This window comes from Lucilia cuprina, chromosome 6 (assembly GCF_022045245.1).
Source record: "Lucilia cuprina isolate Lc7/37 chromosome 6, ASM2204524v1, whole genome shotgun sequence".
NCBI lineage: Eukaryota > Metazoa > Arthropoda > Insecta > Diptera > Calliphoridae > Lucilia > Lucilia cuprina.
The window spans coordinates 33,344,649-33,372,321 of NC_060954.1; the positions used below are offsets into that span (position 1 = coordinate 33,344,649).

At 28.2% G+C, this 27,673-nt stretch overlaps 2 protein-coding genes across 2 annotated transcripts; both read left to right on the forward strand.

Annotated features, from left to right (window-relative positions):
- Window positions 1-1,913: 1,913 nt before the first annotated feature.
- Window positions 1,914-10,329, forward strand: LOC111675401 (protein late bloomer). Its single transcript, XM_023436167.2, has 6 exons — window positions 1,914-2,260; window positions 2,670-2,779; window positions 9,148-9,309; window positions 9,380-9,541; window positions 9,732-9,932; window positions 10,003-10,329. Exons 2-6 carry the CDS (start codon window positions 2,714-2,716, stop codon window positions 10,087-10,089), a joined length of 678 nt encoding a protein of 225 aa, XP_023291935.1. The 5' UTR covers window positions 1,914-2,260; window positions 2,670-2,713; the 3' UTR covers window positions 10,090-10,329.
- Window positions 10,330-12,122: 1,793 nt separating this feature from the next.
- On the forward strand, window positions 12,123-20,957 carry LOC111675400 (protein late bloomer). The gene is made up of 6 exons (XM_023436166.2): window positions 12,123-12,278; window positions 12,439-12,524; window positions 15,968-16,126; window positions 16,220-16,381; window positions 20,507-20,701; window positions 20,767-20,957. Exons 2-6 carry the CDS (start codon window positions 12,465-12,467, stop codon window positions 20,836-20,838), a joined length of 648 nt encoding a protein of 215 aa, XP_023291934.1. The 5' UTR covers window positions 12,123-12,278; window positions 12,439-12,464; the 3' UTR covers window positions 20,839-20,957.
- The last annotated feature ends 6,716 nt before the right edge of the window (window positions 20,958-27,673 follow it).

A 27,673-nucleotide genomic window follows, 5' to 3' on the forward strand; every position in this document is an offset into this window, starting at 1 on the left:
TAATAAAAAAAATACAGCCTAATATACATGGTTAATATAATTCGAATAAATTTACTTTAATAATAATTTTCCAATATATAAAATAGACATATGCGTAAGTCAAAATTTGTTGCTGAAAAATATTTGTATTCGGGTAATGTCTTAAAGATCAATTTTGAACCTTTACAGAGAAAAAATAATTAAAAAAGAACCAAAGGCTACGCCGAATTTTAAATACCCTTCACCTACATACCTACATTTATTGAAATTTATATAATAAACAGATTATGAAACAATGCCGTATTAATGTTCTAAAACTTCGAATCTAAATAAACTACTTAGAATATTTATATTAAGAATCTAAATACGAGAAAAATAACAAACATTTATTTCGAAGGGTCTCAGTTCCTCATCGGTAATTAAAAAAGTTTAAATTAAGTTTTGCAAACCAAAAACACTCTAAAAATTTTAATTATTTTATTCGCGATGAGCTCAAAATTTCAGGTTTTAAACATTTATTTCGTAGTGTTGCATAATTATTTTAACACATTGTATTTAGATTAAAATTTTCAAACAAATTTCATGTTCTAGGTTCAATATAGTAAAGTACCCTTTAATAGGTTCTCACTTACTCCACTTTTATAAGTTCGCATGTAGTCTGCTCTTCACATGCTTAATTTTATGTTTCTAGGTTAAATATTATAAAAAATTCAAAGAGTATCTTTTAAAGAACGAAGAAGTACCAAAAAATTCACTTTAATAGGTTACGCTTACCCTGAGCTGGGTAGAAAAGTACCGAAATTGATACAATCCGTTGTCAAAAATGAAAAAGTAAAACGAAATTTCATCCGTATGACCAAAAATGAGAATAAATATCATATGATTTAGGTCAATGCCGCGAAAACTCCAAATTCGTACAAATTTAGAACATATTTATTATCTCTTACATTATTTATTAATATTGAAAAAAAAACTATTTTACTTTTATTTTTTTATTTTCCTAATTTTTCCGAATTTTACAAATGTATTGTGATTGATATCACAAAACATGCCACACGTTTATCACGTGATCCATTATAAATATTGATACAAATCTTGGATTTCAGAAAATTGGGGTTTTCAGTGATATGAAACACGATACGTCAATATTACATGCTACACATTCAATACATATCGCAATACGGCAAATATCACGAAAAATATTGAATGTGTGATACTGCCCTTATAATTTTGTGTTTGCGCAATTGGTATAAAACAATAACAAAGTATGGTGGAAACTGCTGTTTCATTTTTTTGTATATAATTACATAAAAATACATACGAATGGATCTATAATAGAAAACAAAATGTACATTGCAAAAAAAAAAAAAAAAAAACGGCGTCCCGTGCTATGTGAAATGTGTAAACGAATTGGTTTGTTACAATCAGAAAACAATTGGGGCAATATCAGTTGATTACAGTTGTCTTCTTAGCCTAAACACATAAAAAAGTTTTTACCTTTATTCAAATTTTATTTAATGTAGGGTAATCAGTATTCGTTCTGCTTAAACACAAAATTTTCCTTTGTTATAAAAAAGTACCAGCTGAATACTTATATGTACATTGTATTACAATTGAAATGAGTAGTTTTTTCCTCTCTTAACGTAATACGACGAGTGTTTGTTTTCTTGTTTTTTTTTATTTTCCTTTTCACTTTTGACACGAAAACATGTGGTAGTGGTGAATATAAAAGCAAATACTATCAAACTTATCATCACACCACACAGGAAAAGCAAAAAGAAGAGCATCATCATCGACAATTGCAAATGAAATAACAACAACAATAACATAATGTTTAAATAAAAACGAATTCATCTCAATCATTACGCCAATGATAAACATAAACATGAATACGAACATGCATAAGATTCTTCTCTTAGCTTTTCACCTCAGTACCACTTGTTCCTTAAGACGAAATTGGTCGGAAAAGTCTGTGAGCGGGTAAAATAAAAAGCAACAACAGGCATGTGCTCATGATTGTCCGTACGTTTTCTTCTATATACCGACACCAGAATAAAATTAATCATAAATAGAAAAATCTGTTGGAATTTAAAATCGTGTGTGTCTGTTTGTTGGTCTTTTGAATATAAACAAAAAGAACAAAAAATATAAAAAACACAAAATATTAGCTGAAATAAAGACGACTACAATACAAGTAAATACATCTTTATTGTAGTTTATTTTCAGCACAAAATACAACAAAAGAAAATTTAAGGAAAATAATAAAAATAATATTTATTGGGTACGTATACGCAATATATGTTGAAATGTGTACTCATACGTACATGTGTATTTAAAAAGTTTTTGTTATTATAAAACATGTAATTATAATTAAAATATGCAAACTATGTACATATGTACATATATGTATATACTGATGCATACAATTAGGCTATTAACTTAACAGTTATTTTCAAATCACAACACTTAACTTTATGTAAGGAATTTCCAATTTACTGCACCAACTGTAGAAATTGATTTGTAGTAAACAACAACTAATTAAGAAAAGTATAAAAAACATCAAATTGTGTCATTTAGTATAGATTTGTTTTCAACTTGCTTGTTTTTTCGTTATATTTGTTTGACAACAATAAACTTTTTAATGTTTGTTTTTGTTTTCTTTCATTATTTTTATTTTGTTCCAATTTTAGTTCTCTCAGCTGCTCATTTAAGGTTCAAGGAAACTGACGTTAAGATGAAATTGTCATTTTCGATTGCTGTCTGGAAATACGCTCTACTAACCTTGAATGTTTTGGTTTCGGTAAGTGAGAGAACAACTAAAAATAACACTAACACTAAAAACCTATAGAATGATGGCAGGAAACTTAATTTACTCGTAGGACCTAAAAACAGTTATACGAATTCATGTACATATGTTTATACATATGTATGTATGTTGTAGAAAAATAAGAACACGAAGAAGAGTACTAACAACAAGTAATGTACATTTATATAAACATACTTGTGTATGTAAATAGGACATATTCATGTGTATGTCATTCTTTTATATTATGTATATTATTATCATGGTCATGAAACACTATATAGTCAGTCAAACAAAAAAAAAGAACATTTTAAATTTTGCATATCTTTGAGCTTTCGTTCTTGTTTATATTTACCGAAATAGGTTTCACATGTTTCTTCTATGTGTTTAACACATACATATATATAAATATATAGATGTAGTATATACATCATACATATTTTAATAAGTAAATGTTTTTGATTACATAGACGTAGTAAAATAAAATTTCATTAACCCACTGGAAACCAATGGCATCCATTTTATCAGTATATTTAAAAATAAAAGTTTCTTTGTATATTTGAAATCTATAAACAGCTAAACGGGGGACCGATTTCCGGACTTTTTTACACTGTCTTCCTTTATATCTTTTAGAAAGTTTTAGTAACAATGGGTTAATACAATCATGTATCTAAGACATTTACGCTGTAGTTACACCTACAAGTTTTTCATGCAAACAGATTGTCAGAATTCATTGGAAGTTGCTTCTGTTACTTAGGCTGTAAGCTATTTCAATCTTTAGGTACGTTCATTGACGTAAATTTGCCCGCAACACGCATCTTTTAACAAAAAATACTCTTAAACAATTTTAATATTTTTTGTATAATCAACTCAAAATTGTTTATTTGTAATACTTCTATATTGAGCACTAGAAGTAACAGGAATGATTGGGAAGTCTTTTATTGTGCATATAAAGGACTTCTAGCCTTGATGGATTGTTTGATGTAACGATAGTTTACAGTGCGATTTTGACTACAGTTAACGGGTTCATCTACGGTTGTTTTGCTATTAAGAGGATATCTTTAACATATCGGATGAGAATCAACCTTTTTCTTTCATTATGAAGATTTAAAAGTTATTTTTTAATCCTAAACATTGGTTGAGGAGTTTTAAATTTGTATAGTATTTAGTGAATAGAATACGCTTCATTACTTTCAGACTACACTGCCTACACTTTGCACTTTTTTTAGAATTAAAAGTATCAACTATACTTAGTTCTAAGAAACTTTTCTGAAAAAGTCTGAATGACTGATGGTCTATTAAACGTAATATTGGTACTTATTCATTGCCTTGATTAACAAGGAATGCAAGAGGATTCTGACTTATCTACTTACCCTAAGGATATGACTTTTTGCCACATATTTATGAAAAGAGAATGCCTATAATTCACTTATTTGTCTCTCGATATTAGTATCTTTTACCACCACATATATTAAAAATATTTATATATATTGTATGATGTTAATATTAGTGTCAAATAGAAGCTAAGAATCTGTAAATTCTAGCTATATTATTTACTTGACTCACATAGAGAAAAAAACGAAAAAGAAATTAAATTAAAAAAAAAGATCTCAATTTCGACCAAAAAACTTTTAATTACTTTTTTGTGAGAAGTTTTCTTTAAGATTTCGATTTCCATTTTAGTCCATATAAATTGAAATAAATAATATCAGCAAATTATATTAGCAGAGGTTCTCAGCTTAATTTAATATTAGTACCGAATTTTTTATCATAATTTGGAATTTCATCTTTTGAAATCATATGTCCTATAAACTTTAAAGTCCTTTTACAGGAGCATAGGAACTGATTATTAATAACTGAGTATACAGAGTTAATACTAATGGTCCACATTTTCCTGTACACGTAAATTTTTCATGTGTGCAAATGAGTGTAGCACGGTGTACTTTGTTAAAAAGAGTGATTTTCTTGAAGACAAGATTTGATCGAAATATTAAGAAAATATACATAATTTAAATGGCATATATTTTGTCAATGTATGTATATGCAATATATGCGATTTCCACAAAAGATCTTAATTCAAAATTAAAAATGTTCGAAATATACATTAATTAGATTAGAAAAATAAAACTTAATTCAAATGATATTATGTGATACGTTTAATTAGTGAATCATATGCATACTCTACATTTTTACTTCTTATTATTTAAATACATATTATACATACATATTTATGTATGTACATATGTATTTACAAAGACATAAAGAAGACATTCACTTCTGTATTCACAAAAATTTAAATGTTTATTTATGTTTTATTAAATACTACTTCTATCTAAATTCTTATTATAACTTTATTAATAGTTTATGAATATAATTTGAATTGGCGATAAATGGGTTAATTGAAATGATTGCACATACGGATGCTGTGATTAAATTGTGTACCTCGCACAAATTGAATTTAGTTTTTTTAGAAAGAGATGCAGTCAATCATAAAACAAAAAGAAAAATAAAAAATAATAAATACGAATTTTTAAAAATCACGATTAATTTATTGCAAATAAATTATATAGTATACTTTGTTTGAACGTATTAAAAAAAGAAAAGAAATTCATCGTTCATTTACAAACAAAACTAACATAACTTATTAATGTTAAATTTTCTAGTAATTTTAAAAAATTTACAAAAATAAGAATTATATAGGAATTGACATAATTTAATTATAAACACTAGTATTACAATAAATTTCGGCATAACTATATACATATATAGATATTCACTGAATGTATTATCGACCAATGTTTAATTTCCTGGACGAAATTCCTACGAATTTTCAGAACAGTGTTCGCTATGGATATTATAATCGAAATAATATCATATTATTCATTCGTTTATTTTTATATCTAATAAAACGTTCACATGGTGCAATAATTAGTCATTCACGCTCTCATTCATCAATTAACCCTCAATTACATACTGAATGACATGATCTGCCATACAAAATTTCAGCTGCATATTACAAATAAATATCATCTCTTATTTTTACCAGATATAAGGGATGCCAAACGGGAATTCCCGATTCGTATGAAAGTACCGAAAACCGGTATTTTTTAAAATGAAATCACGGGTATTTTCGAGATTTTAAAATCCCGAAGTTAAATGTTTTTCCGTTAAATTTATACAATATAAAATATTAAATAAGAGAATTTTAATATCTTTTGATTAAAAAATTAACAAGATCATAAAATTTTAAACATTTCGGCCTATTTTTAAATCGAATTATATTATTCCTTGAGTAATTTTTTAGACTTAAGATGACACTACTAACTTACAAGCTGAAATATAAAAAATAAAAAGGGCAATAAAAAAATATCAAGTAAGAAATGATGATTTATGATTATGATTTAGTTTTCATAATTAAGCATTTGACTTGATTTGTACCTCGCCTCTGATATAAGTATATAAGCAATTTATTGTTAAAAAACTAATTTTCTGAAATATGCTTTATATGGGGGATTCTCCCAAGTTCCCTGTTTGAGGCGATTCTCATAAATTTACGGTTACGTAAAATGTATTTATGCTGAATTTCTCTATCGCACTAATATTTTTAAGCGAATTGTGGACATTAAAGTCATTTTTTGAAGGGGGTGGGGGACTTTGTAAGGGGGCTTGGTTGAAAAGAGTCCCGAAATTCAACTGGATCTTCAAGGCTAGTATAGAACTTAGTTGTGCCGCTTTTTGTCAATATACGAGTTTATTAAACATCATTATAAGCTACTCGGCTCAAACCCAATATACCCTCCCCACAAAAGTGATGTAGGGTATAAAATGGACAATAAATAGGCATTGATACTATCGGATATGGCTATATCAGAATCTATACTGGCAGTCAACCTATTAATAAAATGGCGAGATGATAATTCTCTTATTTGGGAAAGAAGACGCGATATATTACTGGAAATAATATTGCTGATAGCTTGGCAAAAGCTGGAACTACGATGGCTATACTTGATATAGACCAGTTTTTTAGTGTTTCCCTAGCGGCCATTAAAACCATATATCTCGAAAATCCCGGGATCCTGATATTGGGATTTCGGGATTCATTTAAAAACAACATTTAACATTTTTGTATCATACTCATAAATATTAAAAAATAAATACAAAATAATGAATGAATCAAAAACAACATGGCGATAAATTGTCAAAACGAATTACCAATGTGTCGTAGAAACGGGTTAATTGGCTATTGTCATTCAGAAGCCGAATTAAGTAATTCAACTCACACTTGCTTATTTTTGGGAGACTTCTTGTTCTGCTTTCGTTCGATTCACTCAATGGTATCTTGGTATTCTCTCACCCATATTTTTTTCCCTTTTTTACTTGTCAATTATATATTCACAAAATCATTCAAACACCGAAAGTAATAGTCAAAGAAAAAATTTATTTCGAGTTATTCCGGTATTGTAGTAAATGAGAAATATGTATGTATAAATTTATTGTGCTGTTTACCCATTATTAAGTACATTTCCATACTGACTACACAGGCTAACAAAATTTGACTAAAGTCGAAACACAAAGACTAAATCCAAATCCAGAATTGGCCATATTTAAGAAATAATAAACATAAAATAAAGCATTTAGGATCCGGAGTGCCTTTAAAAAGGAATTTTTTGTACTTTTTCGTATTTTTCATGTGGTTCCGGAGTAAGTGATAACATATAAAAGTGTATTTTTTTGGCACTTATTCGTTCTTCAAAAAATACTTTTTGAATTTTCTATAATTTCGAACCTAGAACCTTAAATTAAACATGACGGGCACGGAGTAAGTGAAAACCTATAAAAGAAGACAAGTAGGAAAGTATAGTCGGGCATGGCCGACCATATAATACCCTACACCATGACTATATTTAAATTTTTTTTATAAAGAATCTTTCTAAATGAGTCTTTATATAGGTCATATATGTGCCGATCCTCGGTAAATTTGGGAAAAGGATATATTTTTAAATAACAGTTAATTTTGTTGAGTTTCATTGCGTACAAATGGTTACAAGTCAATTTTAGACGTTTAAGACATTTTTTGAGGGGGGGGTTTGTATGGGGGCTAGGGTCAAATAAGGGCCGATCCTTACGAAAATCTGCAGTGTCATTTATACTTATATAAGACTTATTTGTGCCAATTTTTAGAGAGATAAAATAATATTTGACGTAATTATGGCATAAAATGTTCAAATCGGGAGGTACGGTTATATGGGGGCTAGGTGAAATAATGGACCGATTTCAATAGGCTTCGTCCCTGTGCAAAAAAATATGCTTGGTCCAAATTTCATCAAATTATCTTGAAAATTGCGGCCTGTACCTTGCGCACAAGGTTTACATGGACAGCCAGCCAGCTGGACAGACGGACGGACATGTCTTAATCGACTAAAAAAATGATTCTGAATCGATCGGCTTTAAGGTGGGCATTGGACCAATATTTTTGTATGTTACAAACATCAGCACAAACTTATAATACCCTCCCCACTATAGTGGTGTAGGGTATAATTACGGTACGGTATTTTTTGTACTTTTTCGTTCTCCAAAAGATACTTTTTAAATTTTCTATAATATTCCACATAGAAACATTAAATAAAGCATGCAGACCTATAAAAGAAGTTTTTTGTACTTTTCTTTAATATTGAACCTTTTGGTTCTGACTGTTTTTAAAGAATTTTTAATATGGTGAAGGGTATATAAGATTTGACACAGCAGAATATATAAATCTTACTTGTTTTAATTTCGTCTCTAATTACTCTGTTATATCTTCTTCTTATATCGAGATTTATTAGTTTAAAAAACAGATGGATAAATTTTGATGCCTAATTCGGATTCAGCATTGCTTAATGCTATAGAAAAGTATATCTACTGTGGTTTTTGCATTAAATATTTGTTGGCTTGTGTTATTTTGTTATATACAGAAATTAAATCACTTTACATATTTATGATAATACTTAAGGGGGCGTACTAACAATAATGGGCGTGTTTATTTTATTTGATTTCGATAAGGACAAGTATTGCTTATTCTGAAGGGCATTTTAAGACATATTTGTAATAACCCAAAAATTAATCAAAACTAAAAGTTGTTTTCCCTTTTGCAACCTACCTCTATGATATATTTATATACATACTTGTCTATGAGAGAATAATTTAAAATGTTCATAATGGCCATATGTATGTTTGTGCCAAATTGTACAAGAAACGGTGAAAATATAACAAGTACAACTACCTATCAAATAAATTGAAATGCTTTAGTGTTTTAATGATGTGCATAAATTTTAATAAGATTTAAATAATTAATAAATATTTTTAATAATTTTAATTTGGTTTTTCAGGCATTAGGCGTAATACTTATATCAGTCGGCGTAGTGACACTGGGTGGTGCTGGCTCTCCTTTGGGTGCTTATTTAGCTACCGGGTTAGGATCTTTAGCCTTAACACTATGCTCCCTGGGATGTTTTGCTTCGTTGCGCGAGTCATATAATCTATCGATGGCAGTAAGTATTTTCACTTGAATTATGAGTATTAAGAGGATTTTAATCAACATTATTTTATGTGTTCTCTTAGTATTTGGGTCTTGGTGCATTTACTGTGGTTTGTGAAACAATTTTCATGATTAGTTTTGCAGCAATGAAAAGTGATTATATTGATATGACCAGACAGCGGGTACAGGATACATGGGAGCAGGAACTAAGTAGCCCTGGTGCTATGTTTAGCATTCAAACACAAGTAAGTCAAATTCTACATACATACATACATACATACATACATACATACATACATACATACATACATACATACATACATACATACGTACATACATACATACATACATACATACATACATACATACATACATACATACATATAATATAGGAATACTCTTAAATTTTTGAATTTTTTTGTTCGATATAACCAGTATGAATGTTGTGGCAAAGAGAGTCCTCAGGATTATATTAAGGATGATACCAATGAATTGCCTTCCAGCTGTTGCATCTTAAAGGATTGTTCCGATGACAATAATATCTTTTCTAAAGGTTGTGAAATTATGGCTGTAAAATTTATTGACTGCCAAAGTGATAATCTCATCTTGACCATAGTAGGTCTAGTAGCTTTAGAGGTATGTATTTGTTTTTATCATATTAGCGTTTATACTATTTATATTCCATACAAACTTCATCTTTTTCTAGGCCCTAGCCATGATATCTTCATACTACTTCGCTAAAAGCTTAGAGGCCCGTGGTCAGAAAAGTGAACAAATTGTGATTTCCGAATAATTATCTAGTAGTTGTTGTTATTACTCGTACAATAATTAAAATCAACCAAAAATGTAGATCGATCAATTGAAAAAAGTTAACTCGTTAATTTTGTTAATTTTAATAATGTTAATTGAATAAAGTCTTTTATACTATATTCTTGTTATAAGAGAGTAAAAAAGTTATTTTTGTCAAAATTAAATACTAAATAAATAAAAATAATGACGATGATGAAGATGATGTATCGAAATCAATCAGTTACATATTCACGTTTTAACAATTTTAAAGGCCAATAATTTTTACAATACAAAATTAAAAATGAAATAAATGAAAATAAAAACCAATGAAAAAGCAATTAATTTTATTTTAAATAATAGTCTAGATATAAATTGGCCAAAAGCCAAATTATGGATTATATTATTATAATTGCATCACTGCAGACAATTAACACAAATAAATTGTATTTGCTCGACCGTTACCAGCTGCGATAATTAAAAATTAATACACATTTTAATTAAAACTAAAAATTAGTTGTAACAGTAACTTACACTTGCAACTTATAGATTTAGAAATATTTATTAAAAATTGAGTCTTTTAAGAGAAAGAAATTAATTTTATTTTGTTAGTTGTTTCATATATTGATACACCCCTATTAAAGAACAACAAATTGATTTAAGCTCAGTTCTCATCTGTCAGTTAAATTACGTCACTCTTAACAAAATCTACATAGTGACATACAAATGTATATTTAATATAAATATTAGGACCGTAACAATTAAAAGTTTTGTTAAAAATACCGTTTTTGATCGTAATGTAACAGTTATTTGTGTACCCGATATTTTAAGATGTTAGTGTTATATTGATTTTGTCATTCCATTTACATATTCACACATATTTATGTTAGGGCCCTACTAAAAGATATAATGTCCATGGACACGCCACCGAATCAAAGATGTCGGTGTTATATTGATTTTGTCATCCCATTTACATAATAACACATATTTATGTCAGGGCCCTATTAAAAGATATAATGTCCATGGACACGCCACCGAATCAAATTCTCTTTTGTTTCGATGTTTTTGAAAAACATATTAAGTTTTTTGTCTGTATCTTCTTTTTAGTCTGCATCTTCTTAATCTATGAGGTGGTGATTAACTTCCCCATAGGACAAGCTGATGTTAAACAAGTAAGAAGTTATAGTCGGGCCAGGCCGACCATATAATACCCTACACCTCTATACGGTTAAAATGTGATTTAGTTTTCATAATAAAACATTTAAGTTGAATTGTACCTTGACTCATATATACTTAAGTCATTTTTGTTGAATAAAATTGTAGATATTTAAGTTAAATTTTGAAGGGGGCTTTTTATAGGGGATAGGGTCAAATGAGGTCCTATAATTATAAAGTTCATGAGGATCATCAAGGCTAGTATAAAACTTGGTTTTTGTCAAGATACGAGTGATTCAAGGTTTACAAGCCCTATTCGGAGGTTCAGTTGTATAGAGGCTAGGTGAAATAATGAATCGACTCAGAAAATGATTCTGAGCTGATTGATATACTTAGAGGTGGGTTTAGGACCAATATTATTGTGCGTTACAAACATCATCACAAACCCGATATACCATCCCCACTAAAGTGGTGTGGATATATATAAAAGCTAGTCACTCGTTTGCTAGGGGTAACCTTAAATTAGTAGTTCGCGACTGTCCGACCAAATTGCCGGGTATATACAAATGTATGGTAGTTGGTCTTCAAAGCGTTTCCGCTCTAAGATTACAATTCTATTTTATTGACGGTTATTATTCAAACATCAATTTAAGCTTGATATAAGCAAGCTTTTGTTAATATTAATACAATACAAAATGAATTAATGTTAATATTTCTGCTAACTTTACATAGTAAAAAGCTTTTCCACAATGTTAAATTTACATTGAAATGAGCGTTGTTTGTATGTGCTGTTATTATTCTATAAATGTATGATAAACATACGCACACACACACACTCTCGCTTTTTCGAAAATATCAAAATTGTCTACAAATTACGAATACTGGCTAAAAGAAACACATTCGCAATTCATTCAATATCAGATATTCGACGAAGTTAATAGTGGAAAGCAGACGTTTTAGAATATTTGTTTTTGTGTAGAAAAAAATACGTTGTTTTTAAAATTCAAAAATAAAAAACAAATAATTAAATATAAACAATCGGTAAAGTGTTGTTTTAAAAAAAAGTGAATTTTATTTTTTTATTTATAAAAATAATTTGAGTCATTGAAATGTGTTTCAGTTTTTTATTGATATGCCTTAAGTGTGAACATTATTAACAAATTGTCTCTGTTTTAATTTAATTTTTTCTTTCTAAATACAGTTTAATCAAGAAGATATTTTAACAAAATGGGTTGTACTTCTGGTGTAATGAAATGCGTTTTAAACATTCTCAACTCCTTCATGGCTGTAAGTATTAAAAATGACATTGTTTAATTAATTTAATGTATTAAATAAATTGTTAAAACAACATAACAGTTTTGTTGAAAACAACTTGAAAATCCCCCAACAGCATTAAATTTAATAATTACTTTGTGTATGATCTCATCATTCCACCTTATTTGTGAATCTTTGTATAATAAAAAATATATATTCATATTCTAAAATAAATAAAGTATTCAATATGTCGTATCCCTGCATATATACATACATACAGCCATATTTAAGTTAAAACACCTTTAATCGATCGATTTAAGTCGGTTTTAAAACAATTTTCGTATTCACTTGTAGTACGAATTTGGCTTCAAGTCAAATGATTAATTCAGACTAAGTATAAGAATAGCTTGACTCATATCAGTAAAATTTTAAAAGAACCTTGCAACTATAAATATCAAAACCTAAATATTTATGTATTTTTTTTAAGAATTTCGTTTCACAATGTTGTGGTTATTTTATAATAGACCTAATTGTAATGTTTATTACTGTATTTTTTTAATAAAAAATGGCTTAAATCGCATGACTAATTGAAACTACACATCTACAATAAAAAGTACCTACTAATAATAGATACTATCGTAGATTTTAAATGAATCTATATTAACTACGACTTAAAAATAACAAAATTTAAGAGGGGATTTTTTTTTTAGATTATCTCCATCATTGTCTTATTTTCTTTTTGGGAATATTATTTGAATAATTATAATAATATTGATAAAGAATTTATAATGTTATCATTAGAATAACAAAAACAATGTCAAAATAAACAAATTTTATGAATCATTAATCGGGGTTTCAGAATAGAAGAATATAGAATGTGTATGTATGTACATGATCAAACATCCCCCTCATCTAGCTTTAAAATCAATTGCCATCGTTTCAGAATAGATGAATATAGAATGTGATGCATAAATACATATACACATAAGTAAGTAGCATAACCAGTACCCCGTTTCTGTAACTTTATGTGAGAAGTTCTCACATCGAAACAAAAAATTAGATAGTTTCTCCATTTGTGAGTAAAAAGTGTTTTTGTAACTTTAAATGAGATGAGGCACACGAATTACGTTTTTATTGAAACGAAGTTAAAATGAAGAATAAATATAAAAATATGTTAAAATAATTATCCCACTTAATTGTCTCCTGGAAAATTCTAAGTTTATGGTAACCTACTTTTTCAGCTTTTGCTGAAAAATCTTCCTATTTTCTAAAAATTAGTTAACAATATTACTTTTATTCTTAACTAATTATAAAGATAATATTACTTTTTCATAATTTCATAGAAATAAAGTTTAAATTAAATTTTTTTCTTAAAATTTTACTTTCCGCACCGTTCCGTAAATTTAAGTTTTTTTTTTTTTTTTTGACAGTTACTAAGAGAAACATCTTACAAAATTTTCTTACAGAAACACTTTTACTAACAAAATTCCAACAACTTGCATCAAAAAACTAAAATGACAAATAGTTCGCACAAAAAGAAATTACAGAAACGCTTGTATGCGAGAAATTACATTTTGTTTCAATTCACATTCAATTTCACTGTTTCATGCGAGAAATTTCTCGATGCGAGAGTTACAAAAACGAGGCACAGACCTTAGCCTTATAATTAAGTACAAAATTGTCTACTCAAAAATTTATTAAAAGCATAAAGCTTACTTTAGGAAGTCAATCAGAATATAGAAAATGATGCTTATATTAGCGTAACATGATCAGCCGTCACTCATCCTCATAATTGTAAAACTTGATATTCCTAGTGCACTTTGTTATCTTAAAACAATAAAAAATAAAAAACCTTTTAACAATATCTGAGATTTGTCATTTAAACTCTAATATGGATATAAAATTTTATGACTATAACTCTAAAAATTTCCATTATATGCAATTTTTGTATTCAATTTAAAGAGGAGACGTCACATCCCTATTACAAGTCCTCCCATTTGATTATCTTAATGTTACATGGATGACAAAGTTCGTCTTTCTAAATTTGAGGATTCGAGCTCTAATAACTCAATATATTTATTTAATATTTTATATATTTATATATTTCAGATAATTTTCTTCATATGGAAGTGACTAGTACCCTATACCTTATATATTATGAAATATACTATGACAATTACAAGAAAATTGAAGGGTTTCATTTGACCCTAAACCCCATACAAAGGCTTAAATTCAGAATTTGACTTCAATGTCCACAATTTACTTAGAATCACAAAGACATATTATGTGGATATGCCCTCCTTTTTCCAAAAATTAGTTTTTCAGTAATAATTTGCTTAAATATATCGGAACCGAGGTGAAATCTAACATTAAAGCTTTATTTAAATAAATGTATCTCATAAATTCTCAAATTGGTGTAGATTATCATAGGGTCGGCCATGATCGACTATACTTTTTTACTTGTTTACTTGCCGATTTAAAATTTCTAAAATGAATGTACATATGAGCATAAGTATGTATACATAGTAACGGATAATATGTATTTAATTCAAATAATGTGTCAATAAGTCTTCGTTTTGTGGCACATGTTTTGACTATTAAATAGTGTTAAAGCCCTTCTTGACGTCGCAAACTTGATTAAATGTGTGTTTATTTGTTTTATTAATTTGATGTTTAAATTCCATTAAAGTAAATATGAAGCATATTTTTTGTATGTATTTTTTATAATAAACAGTTAACACTTTATTAGATCCAAGTCTTTTTTCCAAAAATAATATCAAGTATAGAAAACGTACTTAAAATTTATACAACTAACGACAAAAAAATAATGCTGAAATAATGCTTTTTAATTACTCCCTTATTCATAAAATATTTAAAAAGAAATTTTCGTGCATTTCATTGCTCGGGATTCTCAAATAATTGTAATCCAATTTAGGAAAATATATATTATTTTCTCTAAATGTTTGGTATTGAAAAAAGGTCAAATAAAACCATTAAATTGTTCGGGAATAAGAGCATATAAACTCAAAGAAATCGAACAAGAAATAAACCAGATATGGATGAAAAACACAAATAAAGTAAATAGAATTTGCTTAGGAATCAAATTGCGATTGCTTTGTGTGATTTTGGGGATGAATATATTATTTTGTTTACAAATTAATGTTCACAGAATTATTAAAAAAATATTTGTATATAAAACCAGTTTTTACCACATGTACTTGGGGAATCTTTAGTATTAAAAAAAGCAAAAAACAAAATATTCAATAATAAATAAATAATCGATAAAAGATAAAACATTCTTTATGGTTTATATCATTTTCTCACAAATATTTTAAAATATTCAAAATAAAAGCAAAACATAAATAGTAAAACAAACCATATGCTCTATGGAGATTTGGACATCAATTCCCTTATAAAACATATAATATTTGAATAAAGAATACATATGGTTTCTAATGAATTATTTTCTTTTCCAGATTGGAGGCATTCTGTTGATTGTTTTGGCCACTTTGACTTTGAAAACCGCCCCACCTAATTATGTAATGTACATGTACATTGTTGGTGGCATAAATTTATGTGCCGCCTTATTGGGTTGTTGCGGTATTTGCCACGAACATGTCTGCATGACAGCTACGGTAAATCGAATAAGAATATCAATTAATTTTTTTAGAAATATTTTGAATAGTAATAATTTTAATAACACTTTATTTTTTTTTTTGCAATTCTAGTATGCTTTGATCTGTTTGGCAACCTTGATTGCTCAAATTTGCAGCAAAGTTTATTCATTCGACTATGTAGCTCCGATTAAGAAATTCGCTCGGGAAGATGTTGAAAAGACATGGCTCATGGAAATTAAAAGTCCAGGTGCTATGGATAACACACAACAAACCGTAAGTTGAATATTCTATTTTGGTGTTAATGTAGAGGTTCTACATATTTAAATTTGACATAAAAAAATTGGAATTGCAAAATTGATCGATTTATGATCATTTTGTTAATATTGACTATTGAAATGATAAACTACTTTTCAGATTTAATCCTATAAAATACGATTTTATAATAAGAATAATTTTACAACCGATTTTTCATATAACTCGGCAAAGAGATAATATAACTGCGTTTTTATGTAATTTTATAAAATTAAATAAAGTAATCGTTTAGTTTTTATACCCTACACCACTATAGTGGGGAGGGTATTATACGTTTGTGCTGATGTTTGTAAAACACAAAAATATTGATCCAATATCCATCTTAAAGTATACCGATCGATTCAGAATCATTTTTTGAGCCGATTAAGACATGTCCGTCCGGCCGTCTGTCTTGCTGTCCATGTAAAGAGTGTTTTTTGGCACAAGAACGAAACCTATTGAAAATGGTTGAAATCGGTCATTATTTCACCTAGCCCCCATACAACCGTACCTCCGGATTTGGGCTTTTTATGCCATAATTACGTCAAATATACCATTATATCTCCAAAAATTGGCAAAAATAAGTTTTACATAATTATTAATGACACTGCAGATTTTCGTAATGACCGGCCCTTATTTGCCTTCAAAGTATATTTTAAAGGTCTAAAATTGACCTGTAACCATTTGTATCGCAGTGAATCACAACAAAACTAACTGTTATTTAAAAATATATCCTTTTCCCAAATTTACCGAGGATCGGCCCATGTTTGACCTATACTTATATATAAAGCCCCATTTACAAAATTTTATTTTTTTTATCAAAAAATAAATTAAACATAAAAATTTCTTTATGAAAAATAAAAATTTAAAAATATTCTCATGTTATATGGTCGGCCATGACCGACTTTACTTTCCTACTTGTTTTAAATCATATTGTTAATCCATGTTAAACTTTTCTAAAGGATCCAAAGAATCAAGTTTTTCAGTTATCATATCCTCAAGTTTAACATTTTGATTGTTATATTCGAACATGCCGAATATAACATATAGCTGTATTCTTATTTTTGAGCCAGTAATAATCGTTAAAGTAATTTTTTGAAGAGGACCTTATATGGTCAATGATTAACCGGTCCTTACAATACTTAGTAGAGTTTGATTCATACAAAATTTGTTTATGCCGAATGTCATCATATGGAACGATGTTTGTTCGCATAAGGCTTGTTTATGTTTCAGAGTATATTGTTTTTGCCAATTAATTTTTAACATACATACATATATAAATCTGCTGTTGACTCTCAAAACACAGTTTTAAAAGTCACAGCTAGCTTAAAATTAAGTAGAATATTATTTTTGAGTCGGACACGGCTGGCGATATGATACCCTACAAAATTTTAAAAATTGTATATTTTTCATAAAAAAACTTATGTTGAATTTTTCCTTAATTCCGAAGTTTTTAAGCAATTTATAAATAAAAATCTAATTTTCTAAATGAGACTTTATATAGGAGTATAGGACGTTACTTTATATAGGAGTATAGGACGTTACAGGTCGCAATTTTAAGATAATTTGACGAAATTTTGCTCATACTCTTCTTTTGACCTCAACGCTATAGAAAATGGATAAAATTCGTCCATTATTTCGCCTAGCTGCCATACAACCGTACCCTCCGAATAGGGCTTTGGAGCTCATGATTAAGTTAAATATTCTATTATATGAACAAAAATCTGCAAAACTTAGTTTTATAAAACTTTAAACAACACCACTGTTTTTTTTGTAATGATCGGGCCTCATTCTACACTAGCTCCCATACAATTTACCTTTCAAAAAATGACTTGAAAGTCAAAATTTACTTATAAACACTCGTAAAGAAAATCAGTTTATTGTCAATAAATCCTTCCAATAATTTAGAATTATTATGAAATCGTTTTTTTTTTCATTATTCAGTCTTGACCACAATTGACATATGGGCAATTCCATGAAAAGGTAAACACGACTGGAAAAATCAAACCCTTATAACTTCTGCATTTTTGAAGATAATTTAACAAAATTTGGTATATGATCTTTCGTAGCACCAAATACGAAGACTGTTGAAAATTTTTACAACTCGTAGCCATACAAACGGACCAGAAAATATCAATTTTTAGCTCATAATTATGTTAATTATAATACTATCCCTTCAAAAATCGCAGATGTAAAATGTTTATAAGCCTAAACCTTTATGCTGATTTTCATAACGATTGGACCTTATTTGACCCTAGTTCCATTCAAAGTTTAATTTCAGAAAAAGACTTAAACGTCGGTAACTCACCTCTAATCACTATTATTATGATAAAAATTGGCACAAATAAGTTTTATATGAATTAAAATCACACCCATTTTATGAGGATCGGTCAATATTTGACCAAAGTCGCCATATAACTACAGTTTTTTATTATTAAAACAAGTAGGAATGTATAGTCGGGCATGGCCGAAATTTTTACTTTTTAATTTTTTTATAAAGAAACTTTTATGTTGAATATTACTATAATTCCAAAATATTTAAGCAATTTATAAAAAACTAAAACTAGGTCAAATATAGGGCGATCCTCGGTAAATTTGGGAAAGGATATATTTCTAAATAGCAGTTAGTTTTGTTGAGTTTTATTGCGATACAAATGGTTACAAGTCAATTTTAGTCGTTTAAGACATTTTTTGAAGGGGGGTTTGTATGGGGGCTAGGGTCAAATATCCTCCTTACGAAAATCTGCAGTGTCATTTATACTTATATAAAACTTATTTGTGCCAATTTTTAGAGAGATAGCAGAATATTTGACGTAATTATGTCATAAATAGTTCAAATCGGGAGGTACGGTTGTATGGGGGCTAGGTGAAATAATGGACCGATTTCAACCATTTTCAATAGGCTTCGTCCCTGTGCCAAAAAACATGCTTGGTCCAAATTTCATCAAATTATCTTGAAAATTGCGGCCTGTACCTTGCGCACAAGGTTTACATGGACAGCCAGCCAGCCGGACAGACGGACAGACGGACGGACGGACATGTCTTAATCGACTCAAAAAATGATTGATGATGTATGTAGGTCCCATAGTATAAGGAATTAAAACAAAGAAGATACACGCAGATTTTCGTAAATATTTACATGTACTTTAAAAACACTTCCGTTTTTTGTCACGTATGATTATCGCCATATTTTAATCCATATTTTGGAAAACAAGGTTCCGAATGGGATGATTCTTTTTGCAAAGATAGTATTCTTTAAATGGAACAGAATGACAAAATTGTTTTCCAAGTACTAATAATTTTACAAAATCTATACCACTCTGAAAGCGTGCGAATGTCACATACAATCGTATGGAATTGCCCATATGCAAGTTGCATGACTTAGACAAAAATTTAAAAGATTAGAAGCGTGGAATCCTATTTTTCTTAAGTAACGCGATCTAATAACATTAAAGCTAAATTTAACTGATTATTGGTCCCCGTATTGTTTGTGACATAATTTCGTAATATCTTTGTAAAGTTAAATTCAAGTATCCACTGAGACAAAAAATGTAAAAAAAAAATAATTAAAAAATAATTATAAAACACGCACTTTTAATTTTAATCCCAAGGAAAATGTTATTAATTACAAACAGGAAAATGCAAAAATTTGTTGGTAAAATTTACAAATAAAGTTTTTGTGTCAAGGACATTGCATGAATGAAGTAATAAAAATTTGACTTCAGGTGTAATAAATTTAAAGTGATTAAAATTCTTCGTTAGTAGATAGTTAGCATTACAAACTTACATAACTAGTACATATGCTAATTTATTTAATATGGCTTCTACAATATCCGCAAAATGATATTATGACACCATCTTTTAGAATTTTTACTTAATTTCTTTAATGGTCAATGTCATGATAAAAATTTAAATTTTACTACTTTATATACTAAGAGATTTTTTAAATATGCAATTAAATAGAAAAAATATGCAGATACATATCCATAAATTTTAAAAATTGGAAATTAAAAGATATTTTATATAATTATGTTCTTCCTACGAAGCAGAAGAGTATAAAAATATGAATATTTCGATCCTAATATTTTTTTCTAATTTTCTTTTTAGTATGGATGTTGCGGTAAAATCGGACCAACTGATTATACTCCTCTCTTGCGTCCAATTCCTAAAAGCTGTTATCCCAAAGAACAAATTGACAACAATCATATCTTTACAACTGGTTGCATTAAAGCTGCTGAAGATAAATATGTTGAAATCTTCGGTTATGCCTCAACCGGCGAATGGTTTGTTTTAGCAATTACTGTAAGTTTGAGTTGAAATGATTCGTTTATAACAAAATCTTAATTATTATGGTTTTTCTCTTGCAGGCTGTTATGGTTATTTTCTCCATTTATTTGGTCATTCGTTTCCGCAGTAAACAACGTCATTATAATTATTAATTCCTCAAATTGGCGAAAAACAGTCGATTTTCAAATAGAAAATTTGAAACATTTGTTATCAGTTTTTAAATATAATTGTTTAAATTTTAAAGTAATAATTGGCCATTTTATAAAATCGACTACAATTTCAAAATTTTGTTTTATTTTATTATGATTTTTTTTAATATGTATTAACTAAAGTATATACATAATACTACATAGTATGTATATATATATTTTTTATATAAATTCACATCAATTGTTGTAATTTTTATTTTTATTTTGTTTTACTATTAATAAAATCGAATATTTTTATAAATACCGTACTATAAAATAATTTCTAACTTAACATTTTAAATTTAATACAGAACACGCCTTAAGTCAGTTGCTTTGGACAATTTATATATCAATAGATTGCAAATTAAGTAGCAAAAAAAGTTTTTGGTTTAATTTTTATAATGAAAAAAAAATTAAATAAGAAACAAGTATGAATGTATAGTCGGGCGTAACCGACCATATGATACCCTACACCAGTCAGTATGTATGTTAAAAATGGGGATTATTTAAAAAAAATAAAACATTTGGTTTGTTTTTTTAACTTTATTTCGGAATATTTATACCCTACACCACTATAGTGAGGAGGGTATTATACGTTTGTGCTGATGTTTGTAACATACAAAAATATTGGTCCAATACCCACCTTAAAGTATACCGATCGATTCAGAATCATTTTTTGAGTCGATTAAGACATGTCCGTCCGTCCGTCCGTCCGTCTGTCCGGCTGGCTGTCCATGTAAACCTTGTGCGCAAGGTACAGGCCGCAATTTTCAAGATAATTTGATGAAATTTGGACCAAGTATGTTTTTTTGGCACAAGGACGAAGCCTATTGAAAATGGTTGAAATCGGTCCACTATTTCACCTAGCGCCCATACAACCGTACCTCCCGATTTGAACTTTTTATGCTATAATTACGCCAAATATTCTGTTATCTCTCTAAAAATTGGCACAAATAAGTTTTATATAAGTATAAATGATACTGCAGATTTTCGTAAGGATCGGCCTATATTTGACCCTAGCCCCCATACAAATCCCCCTTCAAAAAATGACTTAAACGTCTAAAATTGACTTGTAACCATTTGTATCGCAATGAAACTCAACAAAACTAACTGTTATTTAGAAATATATCCTTTTCCCAAATTTACCGAGGATCGGTAAAGCCTCATTTAGAAATTTTAGTTTTTTATCAATAAATGGCTTAAATATTTTGGAATTATGGTAATATTCAACATAAAAGTTTCTTTACAAAAAATAAAAATTGTATAAAAGTAAAAATTGTAAAAATATACTCATGGTGTAGAGTATTATATGGTCGGCCATGCCCGACTATACTTTCCTACTTGTTTTACTTTTTTTTGGCAAAAAAAGAGATTTTTTAAGAGGGCTCAAAGGGGAGTAGGATAAAATATGGCCCTATCCTTAAAAATGTTGGTAGGTGGAGTTAAGTCTTCATCAATATTATTTATGTTGAATTTAAAAGTGTTATTAGTGTTTGTAAGTGAATTTTGACCTTTAAGTCATTTTCTAAAGGGGACTTTGTATGGGGGATAGGGTCAAATGAAGCCCGATCATTACAAAAATCGGTAATGTCATTTAAAGTTCTATAAAACTAAGTTTTGTCGACTTTTGTTAACATAATAGATCATTTAAATTAATTATAAGCCAAAAGGTCCTATTTGGGGGGTACGGTTGTATTGGGGCTAGTCGAAATAATGGACCGATTTTAACCATTTTCAATAGGCTTCCTTGGGCCAAAAGAAGCGTGTGTGCCAAATTTCATCCAATTATAATGAAAATTGCGGCCTGTACCTTGCGCACAAGGTTTACATGGACAGCCAGTCAGTCAGACGGACATAGCTTAATCGACTCAGAAAATGATTCTAAGCCGATTGGTATACTTTAAGGTGTATAGGATAGGTATAGGACGATATTTTTGTATGTTACAAACATCAGCACAAACCCAATATACCCTCCTCACTAAAGTGGTGTAGGGTATAAAAATTTTACAGTAAAAATAAAATTTGTTTTCACCAATAACTTAATTCCAAAAAAAAGTTTTGAAAATTTTCAAAAAATTTATTTTATAGTTTTTTGGCCATACTATCCATACCAGGGCCGGGGTTATCGAAATATTGGGTCATCTTAATTAGGTTACCATATTTTGATGTTGACTTGGCGATTTGAGAAAATTTGACATAAAGTTGAATTTAAAAAAAATAGGAATTTTTTGCATGAACCTGGTCCCTTCGATATAAAAAAAATGATTTTTTTAATTTAAAATGTTTCATGTAAAGTTAGTTTTTTGGAAGTATAAAATAAAAAAAAAAAAAAAAAAACAAAAAAAAAAAAAAATTTCGAAAAATCCTAATTTTAAAGTTTTTCAAATTAAACAAGTAAGGAAGTATAGTCGGGCTTGGCCAACTTATGATACCCTACAATTGTTATGAATATTAAATAAGTTTTATTATTTATAATAAAGCATTTATTTTGAAAATTACCTTGATTACGATTTATTTAAGTAATTTTTTACGAAAAACTTATTTTCTAAAAGAGGCTTTAATGGGGGATAGGAGCAAATGTGGATCTCGATAAAATGGGATAGATTTGTATTTATATGATATTTATATAATATATATAATATTTGTCTGTGCTAAATTTATTTGCAATAACAGTGCTAACAAATGAAGTCACTTTCTGAAGGGGGCTTTGTGTGGGGGCTACGGTCAAATCAAGTCCGATCATTTCGAAATTCGTCAAGGTCATCAAGGCTTGTATAATACTTAGTTGTTCGAACTTTCATTGTGATACATTTTTATTATACATAATTATGAGCTCAAAGGCCTTTTTCGGGGGGTTCAGTTGTATGGGGGCTAGGTGAAATAATAGACCGATTTTAACAATTTTCAATAGGCTTCGTCCTTGATTCAAATCAAACGTGTATTCCAAATTTCATCAATTATCTTAAAAATTGCGACCTGTACTTTGATAATAACGTTTACATGGACACACGGAAGGTCGGAGGGACATTTTTAAAATCTGTCTAGATATTATTTAAAAGTAACGTTTATATTCAACTGTTGAAATTAAATAAACATTGTAATGTGTATATTAGAGTATTCAAAAACCGAAACCGAAAACCGTTTTACCGGTTTTTTTAACATTCAAAAACCGACATATATGTACAATTATATCTGTTTATAAAAAACCGGTAAAATTACGCAAATATGTAAAGATTTTCAATAAATGAAAAACAAAAGGGCTCCATCCAATATTTTGTTAAAAACCAAGGCGGTAAAGAGTTTAAGTTAATATCCCATGTTAAACACAGATGGAATTCATTATCATGTGAATATAGAAATGTGTAAATTATGATTTTTTTCATCTAAAATAGCTTTAAAAGAGTTATCTAAGGATTTTACTGAATCCTTGTAGAGGGCGAAGCAATTACTTAAATTAAATTGTTTTTCAACAACTTAAGGAAAATTAAAACGCAATATGTACAAGAATTGTGTAACAAGACAAGACTTAATGAACTCAGAATAAATAAATTCAAGAAAGCACCCAACTAATGATCACATTTTGAAATACTCCACCAAAGCAGAGTTTGCTGTGAAATTATATAATCGTTTATTTTCACGCAATGAGCTGGATAAAGAATTAGTTGATTCTGATGTTGATTTATGTTTTGAAATAGATAATTCTACAGGTTTAATTTCCGATTAAAACAGCACAATAAGTAGTATGCAAAATCCAAGAAAGACCAGAAAACAGCATTCATCATTATATGATAATTTTATATACCTGGATAAATGCAACAAAAGAACGGAAAAGCTAGAAATCTTTTACATATAACTGCCTTTTAACAATCTGTCCAACATTAACAATATGTATTATCATATTGTCAGGTTATCACACGTGTATCTGGATACACCCCACCAAACGACCTATACCTTCATATAGAAAGTTATAGCACCGAACTTAATTATATCAAAAGTATTATTTGGTCTCCACTAGAAATAACTTTTAGAGCTTTAATGGTCTCCACCAGTATATATACGAGTTTAAATAGTCTCCACCAGTATAAAACATAACCTCACTCTGAGGTAAAATGAAAGCACGCGTTTAATAAAGACATAACGAACAGTTATACGAAGTAGAATAATTAGTGAAGTAATTTTTTTGATCTGTTAAAAAATATTGCAATTTTAAAATTGTTTTTGCAATGTTAGCCTAATTTTGCAACACTGATTAAAACTTCAAGACGAAGTCCTCTATCAACTTTAATTTAGCTATTTAAAATTCCAAAACTAATGATCAAATTGGGAATAATGACTTTAAAGTTTATTAATTTCACCATATATTGTAAATTAAGTTAGTTAATAAAGTGCATATACAGTAGTGGTCAAAACATTCGGAACTGAATCAACATTTCACATTATTATTTGTTTATTTTTGAACAGTTAATATTTATTTATTAAAATTAGTATAAATGTGAAAATGTACTTCAATATTATAAAGAGATAATAAGTTTATTTCAAAATAAATTTTATAAAAATTAATATTATGTGAGGTAGTCGATATCAAAGTGTTCGGATTTATTTTTGATAGTTTACGAGTATTGAATTTTAAATTGATAAACAAATTAACTTTCGATTACATTTAAATTAATTATTGAATTAAAAATAGCGAGGAGCTTTTTTCTCAAAAATGGCCAGGCATTTGATAAATTCCGAGTCCGAATTAAGAATTTTATACAACTTTTATAATAAAGCATTTACCCCCATATTCATAAACAAATTTTTATTTTATAAACGATTTATAAATCAAATTTCGTATGGAAATATTGTTTTATAAACCTTTTATAAAATGAAATGCTATTAATGGATAAGGTATATAATAATTTCCCATGGAGTTTAATATACCCAAATTAACAATTTGCCTTTTATTGAGCAAATTAATTATGGATAATCGAAATGATAGAAGAACATGAATTATTTTTCCAATAATAGCTCAAGAGTTCCTAAGAATTCTAAAAATAAAATTTTAATAGATACTATTAAGAGAAAAGCCTAAATTATGGACTTTATAGCTACAATTGTTCGAAGAAACCATACTTATCAGAACATATTTAAAGGACACGTCTTACATCTGCAGATCTTTTACGAATTTGGAGTTAAAATAAAGAAACGTCCCGGAAAGTGTAATTTCAATATTGCATAATAGCTTTTCCCATTGTTGTTGTATTAACATAAAATGAAATCTGGCATTTAAGCATCTTTGCTTCTCGGAAGCTACTAAATCCATATTTACTCTTTATAGGTAATATACTAGTATTGCAGGTTTAGCCAGTTTGGAAAATGTTGAAGGACATTTAGTCAATAAAGTTCTCATAGATTTTCAAAAATAAATCCGATTAGTGTCATCTTTCAAAACTTTTTTGTGTTTAGAGACTTATAGAAATGTAATGTACTCGTATTACTCGCATATATTTTAATCTTAATAACTTTTTTAAAATTATAAATAATATTGAAGTATATTTTTACATTTATACTAATTTTAATAAATAAATATTATCTGTTCAAAAATAAATTAATGAAAATGTGAAATTTTGTTATAGTTCCGAATATTTTGACCGCCACTGAATATGTAGGTATATATATTATACAATCATAACTTGATTTATATAAAAAATATAACGCTTATTTACTACAAAACTGACATAACTTAAAATTCAACTTTTTTGAACCCAGTAATTTAAATTAAATTAATATTTAATCATATATAATCTACTTTAATGTCATAAAACATCCAAAGCTATTTTTTCGAAATGAAATTTTTGGCTTATGCCAGTCTTATAGTAAGTAAATGAGCAATACATTTTTTATTGTATATTCCCACCTACAAAACTACATCTTATTTAGGAGAACTGTGTCATTAAAACAAAATTATATATGGAAAATGCAACAATATTCATTCCGTCACACTTTTGGACTCAATGGCAACAACACAATAATGAAATAAAAAATATTTATTTGGTTGACAATGCTCCTAATAATAGAATGATTAGTAACAACATTCAATTCCATAATTAAAAAAAAATTTTAAATTGATCATTTAAAACACATTTTTATTTATTTACTTAAAAGAAAACAAAAACAAATATTGCAATTACAAATCCAAATACAACAATCGATTCAAATTTAATCACAAAGTTGTTGCTTTTAATCGCAACAAACATCAAAGTGCATATAGAATTTGTGAGAGTGACGGAAGCGTGATTTGAATTTAGTTTAAAAGTATTTAATAGACTAATTTGTAGTGATTTCTAAATAAATCAAGATTTTAAAATAGAATTAAGTGAAACGATGATACTTAAGCTACTACATATTTAAATTTTTGGGCAAATTTAAAATCAGGGTTTTAAGCACACGAAATCTTATAAGTAAATACTTTTGGATTATTCAAATAAATTCATTTAAAACCCATAGATACACTCCCGCTCACTTAAGTAGGATCACTGTTTTGTTCACATTCATATTAATTATTTGCAAAAAGTAAAAGACTATTTAGTAATTTTATAATTTTAAATATTAACATGATGTCTTTTGTATCACTAATAAGACAAAAATTGACTGAATTTTAATAATTTTTTAACATACTACTATTTTAAAAACTATATTTTTTGGCTCACTTGATTAGGTTCAATCAGCATTATATCATTTTATAAGTAAGTCTGAATATTTTTTTATAAGTAAGTCTGAATATTAAAAACATAAATTAACGTACATATGGACTCAT